The sequence below is a fragment of the Hippocampus guttulatus genome, chromosome 4 (genome assembly GCF_054856545.1).
Source record: "Hippocampus guttulatus isolate MCC_2025c chromosome 4, RoL_Hgut_1.0, whole genome shotgun sequence".
Taxonomy (NCBI): Eukaryota; Metazoa; Chordata; class Actinopteri; order Syngnathiformes; family Syngnathidae; genus Hippocampus; species Hippocampus guttulatus.
This window is the reverse complement of record NC_141264.1, coordinates 4,859,361-4,887,266: the sequence shown is the minus strand read 5'-3', so window position 1 is coordinate 4,887,266 and position 27,906 is coordinate 4,859,361. Positions and strand designations below refer to the sequence as shown.

The following is a 27,906-nucleotide window of genomic DNA, read 5'->3' as shown; positions in this document are numbered from 1 at the left end:
TATTGTATGAATGTTTAGGCCAGCAGAGAAGGCCTTGCTGGTCCGCCACTGCTATTCAGTGTACTAACCCTTTAGGGGGAAAACCCCAACATTTTTTAAAGCATTCTAACAGAGCGATGACATGTTAAACGTTCAGAAAAGTATACTTCTACAGCTCAATTCCTCCAAAAGATGCGTTACACAATTGACACCCTTGACTTGAATATTCCAAAAACCCAGCAGGATGGATTTGTATCCCTGCTCACTCTAGCCATCGTTGCATAAAATGGTGAGTAGCGTTTCCATAAGAACCTGAATTGAGCCTTTCGAATGTTTGCGTGGATGCACTTGAGTATCCTCCTCCTGCCCCCCCCCCCCCCCCCCCCCCACCCTTTACCTTGTGCTCCAGCTGTGCCCGCCTCCTCCTCTTCGATTGGACCGGAGGATGAGCGAGGGATCGTCAGACGGCTTTGCAACGGCTCGCACAGCTTGAGTTGCGGGCTATTTGGCCAGCGATGAGCACTCTCTGGTTAGTGCTACTGTATCAGAGGAATTCCTGTTAATTCGACTGTGAAATTAAGGTAGGTTGGGCAAAGCAAAATTGAAACATGTCTGGCACGGGACTCGCAAAGGCAGAGGAGGACTTGTGACTCTTCGTGTGTTCGTCTTCCGCCTGCGCGCCTCGGACACAGGAGGAAAAGGATTTAAGATACAGAGCCCGCCGTGGGAGGGATGTCGCGATGCTGTGCACCAGGAGGACTAAAACTTTGGTGTCGACATGCGTGATACTGAGCGGCATGACCAACATCGTGTGTCTTCTCTACGTCGGCTGGATCACCAACTTCGTGGCGAAGAGCGGTCCTAAAGTTGCGGAGACGGGCGGCAAGGCGGAGAGAAAGTTGGAGGAGGACGGCAAAGGAGAGACCCTGAGGATCATGGAGAGGCTGGACAAGCTGGAGAGCGTCGTCAACGAGCACATCAAAGGTCAGCACGCGCGGCCCGGGGATGTTGTCCTGACAGTCTGAGTTCATTAACGAGCAGAATGAGATTGGGCCCCACAGCAGCCTCACACACTTAGGCTTAATGATACATGATGTATACTTAGAACATCACGAACTTTAAACCCCCCTGCGTAGAGTGGCCATGGCGTTTTTGTAAAACATTAGTCACACTTCAATCGTCCAAAAGAGTTAAAAAAAAAACTGTCACAGGTAAGAATTTTTTTTATTTTATTCAGACAACCTTTTTTTTACTGACCATAATTACTTTAATTAAAAAATATGTTTACTTGCTGAACATAAATGGACTACTAAAAAGTATTTCCAGACTTCACTCGAAATAAATATATTCTTTTTTTACTTGACATATTTAAATGTTGATGTTATAATTGCAAAACTCAACATTTTGAATTTAAATATAACAATTACATTTGGGTACCTCCTTAAATCAAACAATCTGATGGGGCTTTCTATTGAATGCATACGACACTGAGACCCATGTTTTTTATTTTTGACATCGGTTATTAAAGTTATTAAAGATAGAGACCTCTCTGTCAACAGCACAGTGTGCAACAAACCTGAATATTTTTGTTGTTAGCTGACGCAAACTCAAAAGAACGATTTTATTTCCCGCTTGAAAACTCAAATCTCCTTCCTCCATTGGTATTTATGTGATATCGTGTCATCAACACGATGGAAATGTGATGCAACACATACGTGACGTGAATAAACAATTTGTTTAATTTGTTCTCTGTAAAATAAACAGTTTGTATTTCTTAAATTCACATTGTGGCAGCAGACCTTATTTTTTTGTCAAGAAGCAAAGCTAAATGGATTTAAAACATTAAAGCTTTGCTGCAATATCATTTTAAGACCAGTTGTAGTGCAAAACGCAGGACTTTATTGTAAGAATAAACAAATAAAATTCCTGCTAAATTAGAAATATTTCATGCTAAATTAATATACAGTACTTATATATCGATCATTACTCCCGGCTGATGTACGCCATAACAGAAGTTAATTCATTTCCGTTTCTGGTTCAGTTTAGCGAGTTTGATTTTCTCTTCAGAATTCAGACACTTATTCATTTGCCTGCTGTCTTGCTGTTCAAAGGTGATTGTTCTACACTTTATTGTGGTTCCTGCCAGACGTCTGTGAAAAGTGTGATCGATGACCAAAGGACAGTGTTAAAAACGCTTGCCATGCCAATCTTAGGCTAGCTTAGTGGTTCTCAATTATTTTCTGTCATGCCCCCCCCCCCCCCCCCCCCCAAGGAAGAGGAAAACATCTCGCGCCACCCCCGCGAGGCTATAAATGAAGTGCATCTGAAATTCAAAAATAACATTGAATCCTTAATTTAACAATAAATATTTTTTGACTGACCATGTCAAACCATACGATACTGAAAAATAAAATGACATAAACTAAATAACTATTAATGCATCCAAACTAATCACCAACATGATCTCAGGAGCACAATATTTAAAACAAACTTTAACCAGCAAAACAAAAATGTATAAAATGATTTGTGCTTTTTTTTTTTTTAATCAAAGATGATGTCTGGATTAATGGCTACAATGACCACGTTTTGCAATGCACAGCTTTTCGAAGCAAGGTTTGAAGCAGGACACAGCAACTCTCGGCTCCTGCTCAATGTGTAGCCGGGACCTGTATTATTATTTTCCTGAAGTAGCAGTCACAAAGCGGCATGATTGTTGGCAATATTCGGCACGTTTTCGCTGAAAAAAACTCAAGCATCTTATAAGCGTGATTGGGGTATAATGTCTTTAAGTGACGCCTTAATTTATTTGGCTTCATGCTGTCCACTACCAAAATTTTTAGACAAAGTAAGCACATCTATCTTCCCTCGTCTGCCACCGCAGTCACAGTGAAGCCAAGTGCTACATACGCCTCGTCATATTTCCTCCCCGAGAATGCTCCCTGCGCAAATTCTGCCAATGAGAGTGCCACTGCCCCCTAACGTAGTGGAGGTGCAACTGCAAGTTATTTTAGGACAGTAAAAAAATAAAAAAGCATGTTCCCCGAGGTCAAACGCGCCCCCCCCCTGACGGAGCCTCGCCCCCCCCCCAGGGGGGCGCGCCCCACTATTTGAGAAACACTGGGCTAGCTTAACATTTAGCATGGCTTCTCCGTCTTTTCTCATCTTCCTTTCGTGAATATGACGCTTGTCAGAAATGCTGCTTATTCGCCGCCACGGATATGATGAATACTGACTTTGGAGCAACTTCACAGTGTGTTTAGGTGCACTAGTAGCCAGCAAAGAATGAAAGAGAGCGAGAGAGAGAGAGAGAGAGAGAGAGAGAGAGATGTCATTTCTTGAGTGCCTTCAGTGAGGACTATGATATTAATCATGTGTCCTCCTGTATTTTATTATTCGGCAAATATTACTGTTGTTGCATGCATAATACAGTACATGTGCGAAAGATCACTGTGGCTGAGAAGTATGTGCTGTTTATTTAAGTCTTGTCAATTGGTTTTTACTGCTGCAACCAAGAGGTAGTTTATTGCAACTACCCTTTGAAACCGTCGAGTTAAAATACATTTATTCTGCAAAGTAAAATTTTGTGGTATTTGAAGACTGTAGTGTTTTTTGACTGGAAAAATGTTTGATTAGTCGTGACTGTAAAATGGGCACATTTTGGAGTCATGCATTACTGACTTCTTAGGATGCGTTACCAACATCATTGCCCACCACACACAACATTAGGTACTGTGTCATTTAATTCTTTTACCAGATCTGTAAAGTCCAGTAAAGATAGTAAACGGATGTTGTTTGCAGTAATGTAGATTGCTATTTCATTTTTGAAATGCAATGGTTCAACTTCTCAGTAGCAATATGGATCCAAACAGTACAAGTAGGTGGAATGAATTTGTAACCCTAACAGCTTAAACCTGTGAACGTAGGTGGAAATGGTTGTTTGTCTGTATTCAGTGCCCTGTGATTGATTGACTGGCAACCAGTCCATGGGGTTCTCCGCCTCTGGCTCAAAATCAGCAGGGATAGGTGCCAGCTTGCCCACAGCTTCAGTGAGAATTTCAACAAGTTGTACAACAAATGGATGGTTTGATTAAAACTATAAATAAACAAAAAAAAAAGCTATTCTAGGGAGAACCTTTATTGTAGATGTTTAATGATTCATCCTTGTTCATTCTTCATAGGGTAACAGATGAGCTGGAGCCTATCCTAGCTGATTTAGGCTAAAGGGTACACGTTGGACGAGTCGCCAGCCATTTGCAAGAGATTATGCAAACAACCAATATACATTTACTACTTACTCTTGTGTTAGTGTGACAGCATGAACTGTGATTTTATTGCCAAGACAAGTTCCAGCTTTTGCAAGACAGCCCTTCCACAAATTGTTTTTGACCCTTAAAGGCCACTGTACCTGACAGCTCAGTAACCTCAAGAGATTGCCATGCGAGCTAAAAATAAATAGCGAATTCAATGTTGCGTTGACGAACACAGTTTAGAGAATGAATGAATGAATGAAGTTGCAAATGGGCAGCTGGGTGGATTCAGAATTGAAGTTTGCCTCAAAGTCAGACTCTGAGTTCACATCTCTGGTGAAACATCTGTGTGGAGTTTGCGTGTTCTCCTTTGCTGACTACTCTGTTTTCCGTAAATACCCCCAAAAAATGGCTTCTTAGGTTAACACCATTTTAGGACATTGGTCTTTAAGAATTGAGATTCCTCTGTGTTGTTAAATTTATGCAGATTCATCAATACAAAACACTGCTACATTTTCAAGGTCTGAAATTTAGAAGTGCTGTATTGAATCTCATTAGATTGTGCAGGGGAGTGTCCACAGAGATAATCTATTCAGATATAATATTGGGAGTCAAAACAAGCTTATCTGTGTTGCACAAAACTGGTGAAAAAAACAAAAGACATTGGAAACAGATCAGTGGAGAGTGTTTTGAATATTTGAATGAAGTAAAGTCACTGCAGTCAACATGGTGAATAACACACAGGATTGTAATCTTGGTTTGCAATATTTACAACAGAAAGCTGTGTCGTATTGATACACCGTATGACTAAAATAACTATTTGAATAACATGGGAAATACACTGTACACTGTTTTTATTAATTGAGACCTTTTCTAGGGTTGCATTCTCATCTTTTAATTCATTTTTTCGAAATAAGTACAGCACTAGCCCCCGATGACTGCATTTTTAGAGCGCATGGCTGAGAGGCTCCAAATTAATTGCACTAACTTGCATAATTATTAATCAGCTTTACTGCTGAGGCTGCTGTCAGATGCAGTTTATTTGCGAGATTGTTGTGTTTGCATGTTTTTTTTTTTGTGTGTGTGTATGTGAGATGAGAACAGGTTATGATTGTTATGAACAGCATATACAAGGTGCCCACAAAGTCTCTTTACAAATTGGCAGCCGCTAGCGTACGTGTGAGCTGCAGTTTGTTATCTTTGTTATTGATCGTCAAGAGCAAGTCAATGAATAGCATATTTAATCATTTCATGTCACCTACTGAAGCGATTGGTCGTGGATGTATAGCTCTATTAGAATCAACTAATGGCGCTCCCTATTGATATGTTAAATTGTAACTTTAGGGATACCATGTACATGTTTTGACAACACACAAATTGCAAGAATTGTCAACTATGAATAGCAATGAACATAGCCAGCAGGTTTCTGAATTTTTTTGCAATCAACAAGAATATTTTTGGTAAAAGGGGAAATGTGTTTCCGCATCTATGTGGGGTGATACTGTATGGATGTTTTGCAGACATTAGCAATGAAGGGAAGATTCTAAATGTGGATTGTGGATTTTAATGTGCTATTTGTAAAAGCATCACTGACCTATTTTGGGGCTTTTGGTTTTTTTTTTGTCCAACCTAAATTGTCAAATGTGTTTCACAAACAACTCTACAATGATTAAAGCTGGATGTGCCAAATCTTTTGACAATATTTGAAGGTCCTTCCAAAAAGGTGCCTGTGCTAATATTTTTTGTCATTGATAAATATAATTTCAGCAGTTCTTTTGTCATCCCGCCCTTTGTTTTTTTTTCATGGTTTAATCCTCCTTCTCTGCATTGTGCATCAGTCAGTCACCCCAAGTAAAGAAGTGGGCCTTAAACTTGCAGTAATTTTTATAGACAGTATGTTCTAGGTGGGGCGGCCCGGTGGTTAGCGTCGACCTCACAGTGCAGAGGTACCGGGTTCAATCCCAGCTCCGGCCTCCCTGTGTGGAGTTTGCATGTTCTCCCTGGCCCTGCGTGGGTTTTCTCCGGGTACTCCGTTTTCCTCCCACATTCCAAAAACATGCATGGCAGGCTGATTGAACACTCAAAATTGTCCCTAGGTGTGAGTGTGAGCGAGGATGGTTGTTCGTCTCTGTGTGCCCTGCATTTGGCTGGCCACCAGTTCAGGGTGTCCCCCTGCCTACTGCCCGAAGACAGCTGGGATAGGCTCCAGCACCCCCCGCGACCCTTGTGAGGATAAAGCGGATCAGAAAATGAATGAATGAATGTTGTAGGTGGTATTTGTTCACACTTGACCTTCACGTCACTGATCACACTGATGTGGCTTTTGATAAGAGCTCTTCTGTCAGACTCAGGACAAAGCCATATAACATTCATGGAGATATTTATCCTGCAAGAAAGAATAGCTTCTTTTCATAATCTATATTTACTTCTATTACAATACAATACAATACATCCTGATTTATATTGCACTTTCACAACAGCAGCAGCTGTAACAAAGCGCTTAACAAAACAGTTAATACAAGATGGAAACAATTGTAATGTAAAAATTTGAAGGTATTAATCATATTTGACCTATATTATAGCCTCAGAATCAGGGCCGGTGCCAGCCATTTTGGTGCCCTAAGCATAAGTGCTTTGTGATGCCCCCCTATACCTCCTGCACCACCCCTGACAGAAATGAACAATGTGTATTTGTCAGTTTTACTTTATTTTACAAAATACCTTGACAATATTAATGTTTCAAAACATTTTCACAAAAATAAGAGAATAATTAAGTCTAAATAAAACACTCAGAATGACACCAAATACACAAATAAATAAATAATCATAAAATGTAAATTAATGATGTGATTATGTAGGTCAGTATTTAGGTACATTCAAATTTCAATATTCTACCTTGGACAAGAACTGATAGGGCACTATCTAAATATTCTGGACACAGTGAATATGAAAGGCAGAAATCTACACAGCTTTAAGATTGAGGGTTTTTTTTTTTCTCCAAATTAGTTTCAAAAATAAACTTTGGCCAAATTTGCGATTGAAGCATAATGGAACAAACTAAGAGAGAATGAAAGAGATGGGACTGGGGGGCACCAAAGGTAGATCAACAAGAGGTCCACACAGGAGATTACCGGTAATCTTTCTTCGCATAAATAAGCCTACCGGTACTTTATTTATTACATATATTTATGAACAAACTTTACTAACCTTTATTGTAAATATTATATACTGTTATTATCATAATTTCTATTGATGACGATTTTTTACGAGCTTGATTTTTTTTTTTCCTTTGGTGCCCCCCCAAGCTGTGGGTCCCTATTCGTAGTACGTGACCAGCGTATGCTGACCGCCGTGCCTGCTCAGAATCGATGTGGATCAATATTTTGGCATCATTGTGCATCTTAATAGTATAAATTACAATTAATTATGAATAATAAAAAGACCACAACAGCTTTGCAGAACAGTTCTGGTTTGCTAACATACGCGGTTGCGGTTTCAAAATGTAACCTTAATCAACCATCAAATGTGAGCACCGGGTTCTATCACAATAACAAATTTTTTCAGATGACACATTGCAATTTAATTTAGGCAAACAAAATTAGATGACTGATTAATTGGCCGAATAATGACAACATTTATCATGCATCATAATTCCCCCAACAAATGTATATTAAGGGGCGTCAATACGTAATACTTTGGCTTTTTGCGGGACGACACGTTCTCCTCAAATCGCGGAAAATATATGCTAAGAAAAAAAGAAATGTCCTCATTTGAAACCACCAATTCACTATACCTTATGCAGAAAAAAATCATATTAGGAGCCCGCACACATGCAATCACACATTTTCTTTTGTTTGGCTGATGTAAGGCTGGTCAGTATCACAGTTTACAGCAAGTGGTGTAATGTTTCCTCAACATCATTTCTGGCACTTTATCCTCTTGTGTGGTTCCTGCATGTTACAGTACTGTATTACCAAAAGCCTGCGCTCAGGACCTTCAAAGCCTTCTCTGCTCGCTGATACATCATCAAAAAGCACTGATCTGCGTTTAAAACTTTCTATACATCCGTAAACTATTGTATCTCTTTCCTTCCAACAGTCTTTTGTCTTCATTTAATAGTGTGAACTGACTGCGTAGCTTACAGTCATTTGTCAAGTCAAGTCAAGTCAAGTCAAGTGTATTTATAGAGCACTTTCAAACAGCCATCGCTGCATACAAAGTGCTGTACATGGAGCAATTTAACATGCACAATAAACAGTAAGACAAATCGGTAACAAAGGCAGTAGAAAGCACCAAACAGTAAAACCAAGAACAAATCTAAGTCATGCTGAGTGGAATGCCAAAGAATACAAGTGAGTTTTGAGGAGGGTTTTGAAGATGGGCAGCGAGGAGGCTTGCCGAATGTTCAGTGGGAGGTCATTCCAGAGAGAGGGACCAGCAACAGAAAAGGCTCGATCCCCTCTGAGCCTTAGTTTCGTTCTTGGTACTTTTAATAATGTCTGGTCCACAGACCTGAGGCGCCGGGCAGGTGTGTAGGGGCGGATGAGCTCAGAGAGGTAAGGTGGCGCGAGATTATTCAGAGATTTGAAAACAAATAAGAGGATCTTGAAAATAACTCTAAAATGAATGGGGATCCAGTGAAGGGATGCCAGAGTAGGAGTTATGTGCTCCCTCTTACGAGTACCAGTCAAGAGGCGAGCGGCGGCATTCTGGACCAGCTGAAGGCGCTTAATGGAGGACTGGCGGACTCCAAAGTAAAGGGCATTGCAGTAATCGAGCCGGGATGTGACAAAGGCATGAATTACTGTCTCAAAGTGTTCATGTGAGAGGAGAGGTTTTATTTTGGCCAGCTGTCTAAGGTGAAAGAAGCTGGATTTAACAACGGCACCAATTTGCCGATCGAGTTTGAAATCACTGTCCAGTTTAAGGCCCAAGTTTGAGACTGTTGACTTAAGATAAGGAGACAGGGGGCCCAAGTCTACAGGATGGAATGTACAAGGGCCACTGGGAAATTTGTGGGTTATAATTCTCTCTATATTTTTTGTCCGATGAGATTTCAGCTTCTGTGTGTTACTATATCAGTGTAAACTTTTCAAACCCTTAAGATGCAGGATTGTTGGCCCCGTACAATTGAAACTCGATACATTCTTTATTTATTTGTTTATTTTTTAAGAATCGGAACCAAACAGCTTTCAGATTCAATATGTTGGTCCTTCTTGCATGCGTTGTGGACATTAGCACTTTTCCGTCCTTTGATTGGTTCCAAATGACTCGTGTGGCGTTCTTCACATGAAGCCAGGAGCCGACGACTGTAAGGCAAGGCAGTTTAATTTATATCGCGCATTTCATAAACAAGGTAACTTATTGTGCTTCACACAAGCAAAGACACAACACCTACAATATTCTGGTGCTTAGTGAAGGCCTTAATTTTGAAAGTTAGCAGCCATCACTGCAAAAAGCCTTGTTGAAATCATCCCATTATGGACCAGCTACAAATTGCACACACTAATGCATAGCTTTTAGGAATGGGTACCGAGCCTTGGCACTAAACTGGCTCAGAGGCTGAATTATTCAAGACCTGAACATCGATAAGCTCCACCCTTAATGGTTCTGTTAACGGTCCTACAGAAATGACTCAAATTCATTTTCCATTTATTTAGACAATATGAATGGTATTTAGCACTTTTTACCCCTGCAATCTTGTTTCTAACTAACAATAAAATTATATTCCTTGAATAAACATTTTACAATCTGAAGTGATGTGACTCATCTCACCTCACTCCCGCACTGAAAAGAATGGTGCGTCAAATTTACTCCATTTTCTTTTCGGCAAGTGGTTGCACTAAATAAAATTACCGTATCTGGATCCTGATAATGTTTTTAAGTGGACTATAAATCTATCAAAAATAATTATAGAAATCCAGACTATTTTATTGTGTGCAATCACCCCGATTAAATAAAATGGAGTAAATTCAGCACATCACTTTTTTGGGATGTACATCAGCACAAGAGACGTGAGCCAGCCACGCACTACGCTGCACAGGGCCTTTCTGTACCCATGTGTATGATTCATAGTATTATTTAAGAACATCACTCATGACATATAACACGATAATTTTTATACTGCTATTTGGATGTCTGTGTTTGTAAGGGTGGCAGCTCCTGTGCCGTCCGCGCCCTACCTTCTCAGGCTTTGAAACTACTACTGGAGGCACTTTGAAGGCTTAGAGTAGTGACGTTTCATTCATGTACATTCGCGCAGCTCATGTTGCCATCCGTCACATTGGCTTACCTCTGTTGCTACGTTTAGCATTCAAGCTTTTCGCTCTTCATACATATTCCGTCGATTTACACTCAGCCCGACCGTCACTCACACTAAGGTGCAAAGTAAAAGCTTGGTTAGTCTTGATGTGATTGGTCATGCCGGACCAAGGAAGGAGGGAGGACATTTATTTGATTTTTTTCCCCAACTACAGGAGGCTCCTTTTGGCAATACAGTAACGCAATGGCAAGCAATTTCAATTTTTATAGAAATCAGTAGCTCATGCTCGAATCTCTCTCATGTAGCACTCCAGCGCTGACCGCATCATCGGGGTCGTTGCGACAATCATGCCCGAGAGATTAAAACGGTTAAATGTGTGGTTACGTTTCTCAAAGTTTGATGGTGACAATGCACGGTGCCACAAGTGCAAGCAATCATTGAAATGTGTGGCGGAAACAAAAGCAAGCTTCGAGGGACAGTGTGTAGAAAGTTGGGAAAAAATGATGTCCACACAAAATGTTTTTGTTGAAAAATTACCTCTACTTCCGTGCTATTTTCATTATACTAATGGTCCTTTCAAGAAGGAGCAAATGGATCCATGTTGGGCTTCTTCACTTCTTCTCGTATCATTGGCTCAGTGCGTCATGCATTACTGTAAACTGAAAAGTAGTTGTAGCCCTCCACGCGGCCTCAAGCGAGTTGTACCATCTCTACAATGAAGACAGTAAATGGTTAATGTTGCCGTAATCACGTCGAAATAGCAGTCGCTCGGCGGAAGTACCAGCTACCTGTGAGACACTCACCCAATCACAGATGAAAGAAGCATGAGAAGCAGATGAATGAACAAGAATGTATGTACCATGACGTCGAGCGGAACTGCTAAAACACACAACCAAACAAACAAAGCATTGTAGAGTCAGAATGGCTCCTTTGAAAAGGGAAAGTGCCAAACAAAGTGCTCGTCAAAGATCAGTGGAAAGATGTGTGCTGTGCTTCTCATGTTGTGTAACCAGGCTCTGTGTACTATACAAGGCAATGTAGGCTACCGGTATGATTGTTGTTACTGATGTTGTTTTGGTTTTTATGAGACTGACAAACGAGAAAGCACTCACTCGTGATAATATGAGTGAGGTAATGATAAGAATTGGACAACAGAGGACGTCATCTCTTAATTAACAACGTGGCAACCCACTTTTTTTTAAAACAGAAAAAGGCATATTTCCCTGGATTGGTTTGCCAAAATCAGCCAAGGACAGACACAAAAAACAAAATGCCTGAATGAGAATTTTCCTACACTTCCTCAACAAAGAAGCTGTAGTCCTCCTGTTATTTCCCCTCCTGAGTGAAAGATATTGTGTTTCATTTCTTTGTAAAAGCGTTTTTTCCCCCTCACTTATTTCTATGATGCACCGTGTTCATTTTTAACTGTACACAAATCATGGAAAATATTCTTAGTTTTGGTGGTGCAACTGATTCGCTGTATTTCCTTTCATTTCAATGTGAAACATTCCCTGATTTTGGAATATTTCAGGTTACGAATGGCATCATGAAACAATTTAAATTCTTAACTTGAGGTTCCACTGTACTTGAAAATGAAGATCATTTCCCCTTAAATTCTTTTTTTGGTCAAATGTCCCCTCTGCCCTGACTTTATTTTTTCCGCTTGGGAATGAATGCAACAATAATGGTGGCCATTTTACAGAAACAAAGCCGACTCCAATGCTCATTTGGTGGAAGCCCATTCCTGCCAGAGGAATTTGGTTTCCAAATAGTCTAGGTGTGTTCGTCTATCAAGTGGAACACGGTCAGATTAAAGTATTTACTTAGAATAGCTTTCTTTTGTTATTTGCGTGTACATGTACTGGCTACTGCTGCAGGGCTCAAGTCCCTGTTTGAGCTCTGCATAGATGTGACAGACAATTAGAAGAGGGTATTAGGTTACGGAGGTTTGTCTTCTCCTTCCTGTAAACAATTCCTCCATTTCCCTTTGTCTTCTCGTATCATCTTATTTTTAGCAGTCACTTTATGAGTCAGTGCAAGTTAATGCAGGTTGACATGCTGCTCAAGAGGAGCAGCGTGCATGGTGGGGGGTGGATTATGAGGCATGTCTCTTGTTGTTGAACATGGTATGCTGTGTCCTCAAAAGTGCATGACAAAGGTTGAAAATCTGATTTGGTTAGGATGGCCCAGCATGAATCCTACTTCCATCATATTCGTATGAGTTCTCAGCCTGACATCACACCATCGTCAACTCTTTAAGAATTGAATAGAACAAAGCTGGAGGTGATTCTTAATGTATAAAGACCCGCCCGATTACGTTTAGGACTTGTGCACCTAAAATGCCAATGAATGAAATAACAATAATCACTCCGAAAAAAAACAAAACAAGATACAGTGAAACTCCTCTACTACGATACCTACATGGGCGAAAATACCCCCTTGTGTGAAAAAATGTTCATACATTAACACCGTTCCCACTCGCCTGCCCCCATACAACGAAAAAAACCTTGTTGCGTGATACGAAATAATTTTCTCTGCTCTTGCCTCGCGACGAGATTCACTACAACGAAGTCTAATCCAACAGCGACCTCTACTGCTTCGTTCGGAAACGGCAACAGCAACGACCACACTGGTTTACACATGCGCAGTAGTCCAGGAAGTATTTTTTATTGTTAGTTTCAGACGCAGCAAGAACGTTGCATTGCTAAAATGGCTACAAAACGGACCTTTGGATGCCAAGCAGCTAAGACAAGAAGAGCTGGAAGAGGGTAAAAGTGATCAAAATGAAAGACGGAGGAAGCAAAATAAAAGACATTATCCAAGAAATTGATGTTAAGTGACAGTGAATGCTGATCATAAATTTCGCAATTTCTTTCCCTTTTTTCATTCTGTACTGACGATATGAAGTGTTAAATAAGTGTATGCTCATACTTATGCGCTATTGGAATAAAAAAGAGAACACATACATTTGTGTGTGCGTGTACACATACGCTTGTGTGTGTGTTTACATCTGAGATCATATTTGCTACAGTGAAAAAAACCTCTGTTGTGAAAAATTTCTTGCTGCAAACATGATTTCGTTGTAGAGGAGTTTCACTGTATTGGAAAAGGAGGGTGTTCAAGGGATTTATCCATTTTTCACTAGCGAGCTCAATGTATTTAATTTTTTATTTTTGTATCACAAAAATGATATTAGTAGGCAACACAGTGGTGGGCTGGTTAGCACGCCCACCTCGCAGTGCAGAGGTGCAGGTTTCAATAACAGCTTCGGCCTTCCTGTGTGGAGTTTGCATGTTCTCCCCCTGCCTGCGTGGGTTTTTTTTCTGGGTACTCTGGTTTCCTCCCACATTCGAAAAGATGCATGGCAGGTTAATGAAACACTTTAAATTGTCCCTGGGCGTGGGTGTGAGCGCGAATGGTTGTCCGTCTCTGTGTGCCCTGCGTTTGGCTGGCAACCAGCTCAGGGTGTGCCCCGCCTACTGCCCGAAGACAGCTGGGTTAGGCTCCAGCACACCTGCGACCCTTGTGATGAGAAGCGGAACAGATAATTGAGGAATGGATGTTATTAGCTTGCATTTTCAATGATATAAATTTGTTTTGGAGAAATAAATATAAAACCAATGACTTTAAAACCGTCTTCTGGAAATGAGCATGATGGCTATGCCCCCCTGCCCTCCCTTCGTATCTTGCGTTGGGACCTGAGAATATTTGCCCATTTAAAATAATTGTAAATACATTCTAATATTGTCACAATAACGGGGATCAATTGGCCCCAAAATGTATATGGATATCTTCACTTAGGCCCACATCAACCACTGAAAATATCACAAAGCGATTCACCTTTCCATGGCTGATTTATCAAAAGAGCAAGAAATGAGCAGCCAGTGCTTTAAATGGCCACACTTGGCTGAAGGTTCAACTTCATTGCGGGAAGTCCGGTGACCTGAATCTTTCCAAGTCCAACTTTGAAATTCCAACAACTGACCCCCAGGGCTCGTCTCTATCTGAAATTGATGCACACAGGCTGGCCCACAAGCACTGTAACACCGCTGCATCTTTGGGTGGACAGAATTAAAGCGTTCGCTCCGCTACGGCTGCATAGATGGTGTGCGACCGCCATGGGGAGGTCTGGAGAGAGCCACTATAACGTTACCTTCTCAGGAGCACCAACAAACGCAAGCTAAAGCTAAACCGTTGCAGGGTTTTTACTTTCTGTACCTAGATTTGCCACCTCTGTTTGCGACACACAAATCAGCCCACCAAAGTGATAAGCTCCTGACTAGCCTATTTTGCAGTGATTTTCTTTGGATTGTTTGATTATGAGTACACAAGAGACTATACCGTAAATCAGATTGAATTAAGTTGGCCGTCACCAATGTGCATATTTTAAAATATTTTACGTACTTCAGGTGATTTGGTGGAAAATGCAAAGCAAACCTCTTTTTTTTCTGACAGTCCTGTAAGTGCTTGGAATAAGATGGTTTAGCAAAAAGAGGGGCCGTGCACACAATGGCTCACATCACCTATTTTTGAACCTCATCACAGAGACACCATGCAGTGGTTTGTGGTTTTGACCCGAGATACAGTGCATGTGCCCATCGGAATGCAAACAAGTCATGCATGCAGACACACATCTTCCAAATCCCAAACACATTAAAGTGCAAGTCATTAAATCAGCCATTCGTGCATACGCTTGTCTCATCCCATAAGCAGGAAGTGTGTAAGGAGCTGTGTGCCCTTTGAAGGAAGTTTGTTGGAGACGCACATTGAGTCTTGTATTGTGTTTGCCTGGCTGCATCTGCGTCTTCATTTGAAGATAAAGCAGCATCCCCGAGGATGCATTTTGACATGACGTAGAGACTTTCCAAGTCTGCCTGATCGCACTGTATTTCTCCAGTCAGGTTTCAGAAACAAACCGAAGATGGTCATCTGGAGAGAACACAACTGTCAGTATTTGCCCTCATCTATAGTCTTTTTTCTCATCATGACTGTTCCATGTTTTCTCCATTTGTTGAGAAGCTTTGGAAAATAAATGTCAATCACTTAATTTCTCATCTGTTCTTGACATTTTTTGGATCATGGCTTATTGTTGTGGCACTTTTGGTCAGCTTTATTTTGTCAGACAATTTCTTGATTGAAGGGCCAGGTACTTTGGAATAGTTTTCCATCCATCCTTTTTCTACTCCGCTTATCCTCACAAGGGTCACGGGCCGTTCTTCAGCCTATCCCAGCTGTACATCCTGAACTGGTTGCCAGGGCAGACAAAGACAAACAACCATTCTGGCTCACCTCACACCTAGGGACAATTTAGAGTGTTCCATTAACCTGCCATGTATTTTTTTGGAATGGGGAAGGAAACCGGAGTACCCGGAGAAAACCCACCCAGGCATGGGGAGAAAATGCAAACTCCACACAGGAAGGCCGGAGCAGAAATCAAACCCTGCACCTCTTCACTGTGAGGCAGACGTGCTAACTATTGGACTACCGGGCCGCCTTGAATAGTTTTGTTTTCCTTAATAAATAAAATTACCATTTAAACACTGCATTTTATGTTTGCTTGGGTTATCTTTGTATGATGACAAAGTACATTTGTTTGACCCTAAACATTTCAGTGGGTAAACTATGCAAAAAAAAAAAAAATTAAAAAAGGAATTTGAGAAGAGGGCAAAAACTTGATCATGGCACTGTGTGTATGACCAGTTCACAGTGTACACTGCCTCTCGCCCAATGACATCTGGGAAAGGCACATAGACGAACCCAATGAGGAGAAACGGTTCAGAGAATCAATGGAAAATGAGTCCAAATATTCACTAACCAGGCGACACAATGAAATAATGGAGAAAGGATTGTTTTGTTGACATGTCCAAACTCTTGGGTTGTTCCTCTATTTTAATATTTTCAATATTTTCTAAGCTGCCATCTGTTAAAAAAGAGGAACTTTCCATTCAACTAACATGATTAAATTGTCACATGTAGCTCTCCAAACTGCCGAATCTCAAGTGAGCAATAACAGCTTCTGGCCTATGGCTTCGTGACCCTTCATATCGGGGTTTCATGCAGTGTTCATTTTTGCAAAATATTACAGTGAGAATCTTAAAAGAACAAAACAAAAAAACAGAGTAAGTAATGCGAACCCACTGAACAAACTCTGCTTGTATAGCCTTTATTGAATATTCACAACTTGTCTTTTCAACATATCACTCCTTTGTGAGCAAAAAGTAGCCATGTGTGCCAAAAAACAACAAACCCACCACCCAAAAAACATAACAGCTCGAGATAAATTTCATATAGCAATATGAGAATCACATTATCCAGAGAAGTGAATAGGCATTTATTTTGTGTCCCAAAAATATATCCTCTCTATTAGATGATACACTTGCTGCTCTCCAGCTGCAAAAGTTGTACTCTTCAGGGGAGAGTTTTCCACAATATTTTGTTTGTCTGGAAATTCATTTCTGAGAAGGTCACTGATGTTGGATGAGATGGCCTGACTCTCAGTCTCTGTTGAAGTTTATCCCAAAAGTGTGAACTAAAAAATAAAAAAACGATTGGCTGTGTGGTGTCACAGTAAAGGCACCACACTGACCAAATGCAGAATGCCATACTTTATATTGGCTTTAGTGTGGGTTACTGTGAATCGTGGATATTATTAAAACATTGATAAAAACGCACATCTATGTAAGTTCTGCCTATTTTTTGTTTGAAGATGTGATGATAATTCTTGCAATGAGCCGAAAATGAGAAATTTTCATAATCGAAGATCATGTTAATTTTGTGTGAGAAAAGATAATCATGAATGTCACGAGAAAACCAAAACCATTTGAACGTGTTAGTAGATGCTGAACTCAATCACCAATGTAATGTAAAGCCTGAAACGTCATATATAAACAGAGTATAGTCCTACAAGTAATCATATGGCTAGTTATTTAGCAGCTAGCAATCTAACTTAGCAGTGTCCAAAATATTTCAAGACATATTTTCCCAGGAAATTTCCGTCAAACTATACATTTCACAAGGTTCTACTGTATTGTACAAAATGTGAAGTTTTGGAATACCATTGGTATTCAAACAGTTAACATTCTGCAGCCAGCATTGGGTTCATTCCTGGAAACCAGTCCTGGACGGTATACAAATTGGATAAATAATAGCAGAAGTAGTATTGGTCAATGTTTAATATTTTTCATTCATTTTCCGATCCGCTTTATCCTCACAAGGGTCGCGGGGGTTCTGAAGCCTATCCCAGCCGTCTTCGGGCAGTAGATGGGAGACACCCAGAACTGGTTGCCAGCCAATCGCAGGGCACACGGAGACGAACAATCATCCACGCTCGCACTAACACCCAGGGACAATTTAAAGGGATTGAACCTCTGCACTGTGAGGTCGACACGCTAACCACTGGGCCACCGGGCCGCTAATATTTAATATTTAAACTTAATTTTTTGGTTAACGGTAGTGGCTGTCCTCCAGCCATTGCGAAACCTTTCATCCCCTTGTAGTGAGAACCAGAGACTGCGGATATGCAAGTTTGATCCACAGGTGATGACCAATGCCACAGCTACCTTTGAAAAATAAGCTAGGTTGTGATATTTTACTGATTACCTGATTTTAAAACTGTTTTACCTACAATATAGATAGATTTCTATTTAATTTATCAGCCATTTCGTACAAGTTACTGCCAGGCAAATGTGTTCCACTGTCCTCAACTTGCTGTTTTTTTAGCCGAAGTCCAATTTTGACATTGTGATTATTGAAGTCAGATATTTAAAAATGTATGCTAAAAGTAAGAGTAGTAGTCAAAGTAGTAGTCATAGGAGTCGTCGTAGATCATAAGTATTCTGGCTTTCTTTATTGTTTTTATTTAGCTAAAGAAAATTTTGGTTCTTCCAGATGGTAATTTGCTGTAGACAATGACACAATCAGTGAATTGAAATGCTGTCATTTGGGAACATTGATAAATAGAGCAGTGTGTCATCTGCATAGCCGTGGCATTCTGTTGTTCTGAAGGAATTTACACAAAGTGAACACACACAGACCAGGTTTGGAACAGCTTTTAAAACCGCCCAAACCAATCAGTCTTCCAATCTCGGATTGTTTTCTCTTTGGACCGAACGGAACAACCACCCCCTGCCCCCCTTTTTGTACTGGAAGCTGCAGAGCGCTCTGTGGCTGTGTTTACTAGGGAGAGAAAGAGCAGAAATGGCAAGCAGGATGAGCGGGGGGAAGAAGGAGAGGGTCGAGGAGGTGTGGAGGAGGCAGCGTGGGATTTCATATCAAAATTCACTGAAAGGGAGCCCAGGGCTGAAGCGCGCCTGTCAGTCACACAAGCAGAAGGTAGAGTAGCACATATATATGCTGTCCTGTTTATGGGTGCTGCTGGTTGGCGCTCCTTTTGTACTGTTTCCTTGCCTCTGTATGGAGCCTCTAAGGTAACATGGAAGGGGAAAAAAACGGGTTCCCTTGCAAAAATTGTGAGCTAATGCAAAGTAGATCGAATCATGGAAGACTTGGAATGCTTCAGATGTCTTTCGCTTATTTGGAAATCGTGCTTAATATCATTTTAAGTCTTTCTATTTCAGGCCAAATTCAAAGTAAAATTCAACCAAATTCACCCACGGTTGAAAACACTCCGTATTTGTTGCTTCCATTTACCCGGAAGATGACCGGCAAGTACATAAACGCGCATTAAAAAAGGGGTTCCCACACAAAACAAAACTATGTTATCTCGCAATCTTTGCGAGGGAACGCAAAGTTTTGTTTGCAAGGGAATGTGTTTTTTTTTCCTTCCATGTCACCTTAGGGGGTCCGTACTTATGCGTTATAGGTTTTACGACGCTCAAACAGCACCAGATATGTTTTGAGTGTCTTTCATTACTCGCTTGACAGACCAACGGCAGTGAGAGCAGCGTACGCCCATAAAAGGGACACCCTATTCGTCCGTTTTATGCATTAGAACTTGTGCGTTGGAGACATTACAACTCACGAGAAATCGCTTTACGGCACTTGCAGATCTCATTTGCGTATGCATGAGAATCAAGTGTAAAAAATAAGAGGCTACCAATTAATAAGCGCTTTTGTATGGTAGCACATGGGTGTATGCCTAACTGTACACTTTAAAGCTTGCACTGGCTTTAAGCCTCAAGTGACAAAATGACCGGTTCATGTTGTGCCACCTTAAACTGCTCGAATGGAATTTAATGGCTCGAACTTTGCAATATGAAAACAACGACAACAAAAAACACACCATTGCACAGCATTTTAAACATTCATTCTTCACAATTTCCTGACAGAAAAAGATCAAAGATGGACTAAAATTATGAATTTCATGACCACAATAGCTTGAAACTGATCGGGAGCACTGGGAATAGACAGAGGCGTATGGTAAGCAAGCTACTGGAAGGCGAAACTACTGAGAGACAGTACATGCGAGCAGCCCAACGGAAATATATTTTCATTATATTTATTTATTTTTTGGGGGGTCGGTGTCCCCATTGATATCGAGAAATATTTGTCAGATTTTTTTTTTTTGAATGTAGTGTTTATATAGGTGGAACACTCCAAAACCTGAAAGAAAAAAATCCTGAACTCGCCTTTTCACCTTTAACAAAAAGCCTTGATGGAGCAGATTTTCAGAATAACTACATTATATCAACAGTGTATATTGTACATTATGCAATGTTGAGTGATTCTTTGGTTTTGCCAGAACTAATAAGGAGAGCTGTCAGTTTAGCGCGTTATTATTGGCATTAATTTAAATGAATTTTAATGGAATTAAATTTTTTCTCGCGAGATTAACGTGGGACACGTCACAGCGGCTGTTACATTGCTCTATAAATAAACCAGAAACAAAACAACAAGCGCGTTGCGCGAGACACCGAAAACGGATACTTAAATAGTTTATGAATGGAAAGTTTACTTTTAAAAAGTTGCCAGATTGTTCCACTGACAAGACCAAAGTTACCTGGATGTTTTGCAGTCGTAAACTGAGCTATTATCATAGCACGTCGAGTCTGAAATACCACTTAATGCCCAAGCACACAGCTGACGTGAGTACTCCGCTCCCTCATCTCAGACAGACAGCTATGGATCATTTCAAAGCGAAGGAAATGGATGACACGACGAAGAACAAATTTGCTTAAGCCATAGCTCAATGTATGGCGACTGGATGCAAGCCTGTCAACATTGTCCACAGCTCGAATCAAGCTGAAATCATTCGCATTGCATCTAACGACTCCACGACGGATAGCCAGCGAGAGCCTCCATTACAAGCTGTGTACAGAGATTGTACGTAGCGGAGAAGACACTGTTTCGGGAGAGACATAAGAGACTAGGTTGATGAGCCTCTGGTGAATAAAGAGCAGGTAGCCTGTCGAATACGATGTATACCACTGACGCGATTGTTACTTGATTGGAACTATTTTGTGTGGAAGGTTAGTGTTCCGTGGCCATATAAATAAAGCGGGTGGAGCTTCTCTGTGTTCGTCTGACAGCGACGGCGCGCTGAGGCACGTCGAGAGTTCAGCGGTGCAGTGGTAGAGACCTAGTTGAAAATAAAACGTCTCCAGTGTTGTCATCTAACCAAGTGTAGTCATCCGAAATTATGTCTACACAAAACCATAGAGAGACTTTTGAGCAAGAAGGACCAACAGAATCAACATAGCCTGACTGCTGTGTTCAAAGCAAACTTGTGTGAGAGATTATGTGTGAATATGCTCCAAGTGGGCGGCCCGGTAGTCCAGTGGTTAGCACGTCGACTTCACAGTGCAGAGGTACCGGGTTCGATTCCAGCTCCGGCCTCCCTGTGTGGATTTTGCATGTTCTCCCCGGGCCTGCGTGGGTTTTCTCCGGGTACTCCGGTTTCCTCCCACATTCCAAAAAAAACATGCATGGCAGGTTGATTGAACGCTCTAAATTGTCCCTAGGTGTGAATGTGAGCGTGGATGGTTGTTCGTCTCTGTGTGCCCTGCGATTGGCTGGCAACCGATTCAGGGTGTCCCCCGCCTACTGCCCGAAGACAGCTGGGATAGGCTCCAGCACCCCCCGCGACCCTAGTGAGGATCAAGCGGTTCGGAAAATGGATGGATGGATGCTCCAAGTGAAAAATGTTCATGTAAAGTTGAAAATCGAAATTGTTATTTCAGAAAATATTTGCATTTTGCACATAGAAAACTGATTCATGATTCCATGTTGATGAGAGCAGTAAAATGGAGGAAAAATAGGACAAAAAAATATCAAAGGAAATTCTGAAACGATAAAAAATGCGTGAGTAATCACAATTAATTTTTAGTTAATTTGAGTTAAGTATGACAGTTGCGTTTTTAATTAGATTAAATATTTTAATCGTTTGACAGCTCTACTAATAAGTTAAAATTTAAAAAAAAAATCCAAGTGGCCTGGGCATGTTTCTATTCTTCTGTATGCATACCTCACAGGAAAAAGTTGAAACCCCTCGCCGAAAGCACATGGCCACACCTCACAAACATCTTGCTGCTTCAGCGAGCGCTTTATTTAAGGGGGGGTGGGGGGCCAGGGTTGATTTGTAAATGTTATCTACCGTATTTTTCGGATTATACGTCGCGCCTGATTGATGATAAGTCGCACCAGCCAAAAAATGCATAATTAAGAAGGAAAAAACTTACAGTGATCCCTCGCTACTTTGCGGTTCGTTTATTGCGGGTTCAGTGCATCGCGGATTTTTTCAAACATAAAAAAAAAAAATATATATATATATATATATATATATATTTTAACATATACATGGAGTACAGTACTGTATATGTTGCTCTATGTGACTCGCTGTTGTTTTGCAGCTTCTTGCGAACTTTAACAAAAAAAAATTATATATATTTTTGTTTATGTTAATTGGACACTATTTCGCGGATTTTCGTTTATTGTGGGTGGTTTTGGTCCCCATTAACCGCAATAAACGAGGGATTACTCTATATAAGTCGCACTGGAGTATAAGTCGCATTTTTGGGGGAAATTTATTTGATCAAATCCAACACCAAAAACATACATGTCATCTTGAAAGGCAATTTAAAATTAAAATAAAATAGAGAACAACAGGCTGAATAAGTGTACGGTATACTAACGTTACATGACTGACATGCCTGGTAATGTCAGTAACGACGTAACATATTAAGAGTTATTCAGATAGCATGTTCTTTATGCCAGAGTTAACAAGTTTACCAAACTAATAGTTTCACTCCAAATCACTAAATCCAATGAAAAATTCATCCTCTGTGTCACTTTTAAACAACTCCCCCAATTCGGGAGGTAGACAGTGAGTGGCACCCAAATTTTGTTGTATGCTATACAATGACAATAAAGGCGATTCTGATTCTGATCTGTCCACTGTCGTGACCGCTGTCCCTGAAAGGGTGAAAGAACAATACATGTTTGAGAACAGCTGTGATGGGAGGTGAAAGTTGGTCTGCGTGCGAACGATCAGAATGAATATTAAATGAACTCAGAAATGTCGAGCTCTGCACAACTCTTTTCCTTTGTTTATTATGTTTTGAGATAACTGGCTTTTGCAATGGGAAGATTATCTAAGATGTGTGAATCCGCCACCCACTGTTGCTCACTGCTGGTCTCCAAATCGACCTCCCTCACAGAATATCCTCTTTGCCTTTTTGGACTGCAAATTTTCAAAGGCCCACGTCAAATCCCACTCCACAAACTATTTATGTATGCCACATATCCTTTTTCACGGATCTGACTGGAGGAAGCTGAGAATGTTTGTAGCGTGCAGGACACGATGACTGTGCATTCAAATAAAATAATAGAAACAACACTGGAGATTCCATTTAAAAGTCACTGCGAGTAATTAATTACGTAATCAGATTGAGAACACCACTTTCAGATGAGCAGAGACGGTATTCTGATCATCATGTTGAATATAATCCTGAAAAGATTGTCAGGGCTGTTGCATCATTTATTTGGAAAGTAATTGCACTCTGGCAAAAGCATATTTTCTTCATGCGGTTTTGTTTCAAGAATGTTAGATTGATGGAAGCAATGATATGTCATTAGAAAATGTGCACAGACAGAATGTGAGGCAAACATAATTGGCAGCACAATGGCAAAAATGTTGATGGAAAAGCAAGCGTGGGCGAGAATGTCAAAAATATGCCAAAGGCAATGCATTTCAGGCTTTTCAAATTTTCTTCACATCAGGAAGAAGTAATGTTACCAAAAAAAAGAAAATGAAAAAAAGATGATTTGACTCAAGACAATCTTTCTTTGTTATTCGGTTTTGTATGACTCAGAAGTGCACCGTGCTGACAAAGTGACAGCATGAGCATGACTTTGTGTATTGCATACTGGCAGAGGGTGATCGAAGAACCTTATGTCATTGAAACTGTACCGAAGAGATGACCAAACTCTGCCCTTATGAATCAGCCAGTGGGAGAAAAAAAAAGTCCTTCAACCTCCTTCCAACCACTTTTTATGCCTCTCATTCTGACTTCCGACAGAAATAGTTGGGTGGGTGGGTTACACTCTTGGCTGATAACTTGTCAATCACTGACAAGAAGAGACAGAGAAATTGTCAAATCCACACTTATAGGTTATGACATTTCTCTTCCATCAATCTCATTTTCAGTCGTATGTAGTTGAGAGAACCCACACAAGTAGCGGAAGAACATGTACATGCCACACAAACACCTAAATTAGAGATTCAAAAGTACAAAACCCAATCCAAACCTAAGACACAATACAATGCGGATGCTAATCTACTTTCTTACTGTCCTTTTCCCAAAATGTATTGATGAGCCAATTGATAAAGAATTGAAATGTTGAACAGAATTGAAAACAGAATCTGCATGATAAAAGTCGGATTAATTCCCTACTCATGATTCGGTTTTCAGGAATTGAGATTTTGTTTGAAAAGTGATAAATTGTTCAGCTCTTATACTGTATCGACCATATAAGTATGGGTAGGTGGAACCGTGCACTGCATGATAGGTCAGTTGGATTCGGCTGCACCGCTCAGTGTGCGGCCTTAGCCATCCATTCACCTAACTATTAACTAACTCATTATTTATTGTATAATTTGGCATACTGTGGTTCAAGGAACCTCCATAGACAGTCTGCTCAAATAGTGCTTTGTGCCTGAGGTGGTTCTGCCCTGCAGTGTGCAGAAAAACAAAGAGCCAGACAAATGACAGCCGACTGAGATAATAAGGTCACGGAACTACCATTTATCATGACTGAGTGTACCCATCCGATTTATTTTTATTTCGATGTACTGAGGTCTGTTTTTTCCTTTTTAATTTTTATTTTTATTTTTTAAATGGTGGGGCTTACTCTTAATGAGCACATGATCGATGCATATCAACGCCTGTTCATTGAAATACAACAAATTACTTATGAGCAGCCATTGTCTTATTGTTCTAAGCTTCATTGAACATTATGTGCGGCCCGGTGGTCGACTGGTTAGCGTGTCGGCCTCACAGTGTAGAGGTGCAGCTTCCTGTGTGGAGTTTGCATGTGTCCCCGTGCCTGAGTGGGTTTTCTCCGGGTACTCCGGTTTCCTCCCACATTCCAAAAAGATGCATGGCAGGCTGATTAAACACTCAATTGTCCCCAGGTATGAGTGTGAGTGCAGATGGTTTTTCGACTATGTGTGCCCTGCGATTGGCTGGCGACCATTTCAGGGTGCCCCCCACCACAGCCAGAGACTGTTACACCCGCACTGCAAGAAGGAGAGATGCCGCCGCTCATTCCTATCGACTGCTGTCAGGCTGCGGAATAAACATAGGTGAAAACCTGTAACCACTGTCAATAGCACAGCCACCTTATGCTGTGGTTTCTATGCTATTGCTAATTCATTATATTTATTCTACAAATATATTGCTAATGCTATATTTTATATTGCACTTACCGTATTTTCACGACCATTCGACGCACCGTATGGTTGGGCGCAGTCTCATTAATGGGTGCTATTTCTGTATTTTACACATAGACAAAACGCACTGTATTATTGGGCGCAATTTTAAAGTGGTAAAACATACGCCAGCTTAAACATACGGCATGCATGCGCGCACGCTAAAAACACGTTAGCTTGTTTTTAGCGTTTTTTATGGTAGCATGCCAAGACATACAGATACAAGCTAAAAACACGTTTTTAAAAAGGCAACGAAGCAAAACTGAGTTCCGTTGTATTTTATTTAGCCATCGTACAATGTACTCACGTTTTTCGATCAATCATCACCCAGAAATCCATCAAAGTCCTCATCCTCTGTATCAGAATTGAACAATTGTGCAAGTACCGGTAATCCATCAAAAACGCCGTGTTCCCTCTCGTTGTCAGTCACTCTCATTGCCATGTGGCTCCACAGAAATGATGCCGGCTTTGCCAAAAACTCGAACAACAGTGCAAGCAGACACGTTCGTCCAAGCAGCCACAATCCATTCGCAAATTGTGGCGTAACTCGCCCGGCGCTGCCTCTCACTCTTTGTAAAGTCGTGTTTGCCATCGATCATTCATTGTTCCCATGCCGTTCGCAACTTTACTTTGAACGCCCGGTTGATGCCGATGTCCAGCGGTTGGAGTTCTTTAGTCAAGCCTCCGGGAATAACGGCAAGCTCAGAGTTCATTTGCTTGACTTGGTTTTTCACCGCTGCTGTGAGATGGGCACGCATGCCAAAAGCATAACCGATGGCTTGAAGTTTGAACTGAGCTTCGTAGGCGTGTCTCTTTGTAGAATTTATTTTCGGGGGTTCTTAGAAACCAAAACCGAAGTTGTTTTGCAACAATGCACATAGTCACACTCTATACAGGTGTTGGTACCTGCTTGTAGCGTCCCTTTAGCGTCCACTTACACGCCCACCCTTCACTCATTGGCGGACTGCTTCCCCGCATGCCTGTCACTCACGTCTGCCTTTTCTCTCTATAAACTTTCTCTATATAAACAGCGTGTCGGCTGTCAGTCAGGTTTTGGAACTCGGCGCATAGACAAGACGCTCCGCATCATAAGGCGTCCTGTCCATTTTGGAGAAAATTTTAGACTTTTAATGGCGCCTTATAGTCGTGAAAATACGGTATATTGAACTGTGTGCATTTCTGAAACATTCATTTTGTGCAATGAATTAATTTTTTTTCTCCCCCCCTTCCCCAAATTTGCTACTGTAGACTGCGAATTTGCCCAGAGTGAGACAAATAAAGGTTATCTTATCTTATCTTACCTGCTTCCCGAAGACAGCTGGGATAGGATGGAGCCAGCTTACTGTGGCGAGCAGAACTCCCTCTTGTGTTTATATGACGAATAAGGGCTCATCGTAATGTTACAAGAAGTTGTAGAATTATAGGAGACTGATGTTTATTACAATTTTCGTAAAGTTTGGAGCCTTACCTTTATACGCTCACAGAATCTCCCATGTGTGTGACTCTTGAAAAGGCAGCGCAGACGTGCAGCCTTACTGCTGATTGTCTGTTAAACACTGCACGAGTAACCAGTAAGATGGTGTTGTGCACGGGCCAGTTTGCACACTGCATTTTGGACTACTGGTACAGCAGACAGAGAGCGAGAGAAAAAAAAATAGCGGCCCTGATTATCCGTCTGAGTGATAATCGGTCTATCCACTACGTCGATCAAGTCCACCAAAATCTCACGAAAACAGACATTAAACATGATTTTACGTAGTCTATAATGTCGTGTACTTTTTTTTTCACCAAATTGTGACATGCGCTAGGAGCGTGGAATCCTCAGTGAGGCATTGCGCATCTACAAAATTCATAAACACGCTCAAGGAGACTTGCCCCGGCACTAAAATGGAGATTTGCCTCTTTTTACGTCGAATGAGGTGAGGTATCAGGATCCAGTGATAATTTTACGGTTTGAGCCCTGCGAGTCCCAGGGACTCGCTGATCAGAAAAGTATGAGTCCCATTATGCATTTAGAGAGTCCCAAATTCTGAATTCTGAAATGTCTACTTCTTCAATTGCATATGATAATAACACAAACAACAACAATATACATTGATAATAGGTTTAGTTCTTATAAACAAATGCTGCAAAAATTTAAATAATTCAGGCATACAAGATCTGCTGAGAAATAGGTTCTTACTTCATCCCATGGTTCAGTCTTTGAGTTCATAAATTCTCCTCTCTTTACTCTGCTTCCAATGATGCAAGGCTTCCTCAAAGTCAACTTATCATCGCAAAAAACTATCCAACTTTAGCTGCTTCCTCTGTGATATCTCCGCAGTAAACTTTCGCAACACTTGTTCGCAACACTTGTTTTAACATTAGACAACTTGGCAATCGTCTGCTTCCCGCGAGGTGAAGGCCGATCTCGCCAATCTGGTTTCGTGAGAACGGAAATCTCGTCACGCAAGATTACTTAACCCGAGATCAAAACAACAATGGCGGCGATGGTCAAACTGCGATCGTTGCTGGAAAAAAAAAATACTGTT

General features: G+C 41.0%; 1 protein-coding gene across 3 annotated transcripts in view; it reads left to right on the top strand.

Annotated features, from left to right (window-relative positions):
- Positions 1–433: 433 nt before the first annotated feature.
- The window catches only part of LOC147205713 (polypeptide N-acetylgalactosaminyltransferase 18-like), a 151,222-nt gene continuing 123,749 nt past the window's right edge, over positions 434–27,906 (top strand). For 2 of the 3 annotated variants that reach the window (XM_086109310.1, XM_086109308.1), the window contains exon 1: positions 495–963. In XM_086109310.1, coding sequence (XP_085965436.1) covers positions 720–963 — 244 coding nt within the window. In that variant the 5' untranslated portion in view covers positions 495–719. Of the gene's footprint in view, positions 964–27,906 lie in introns of all 3 variants that reach the window. The other variant, XM_086109309.1, reaches the window with a different exon arrangement.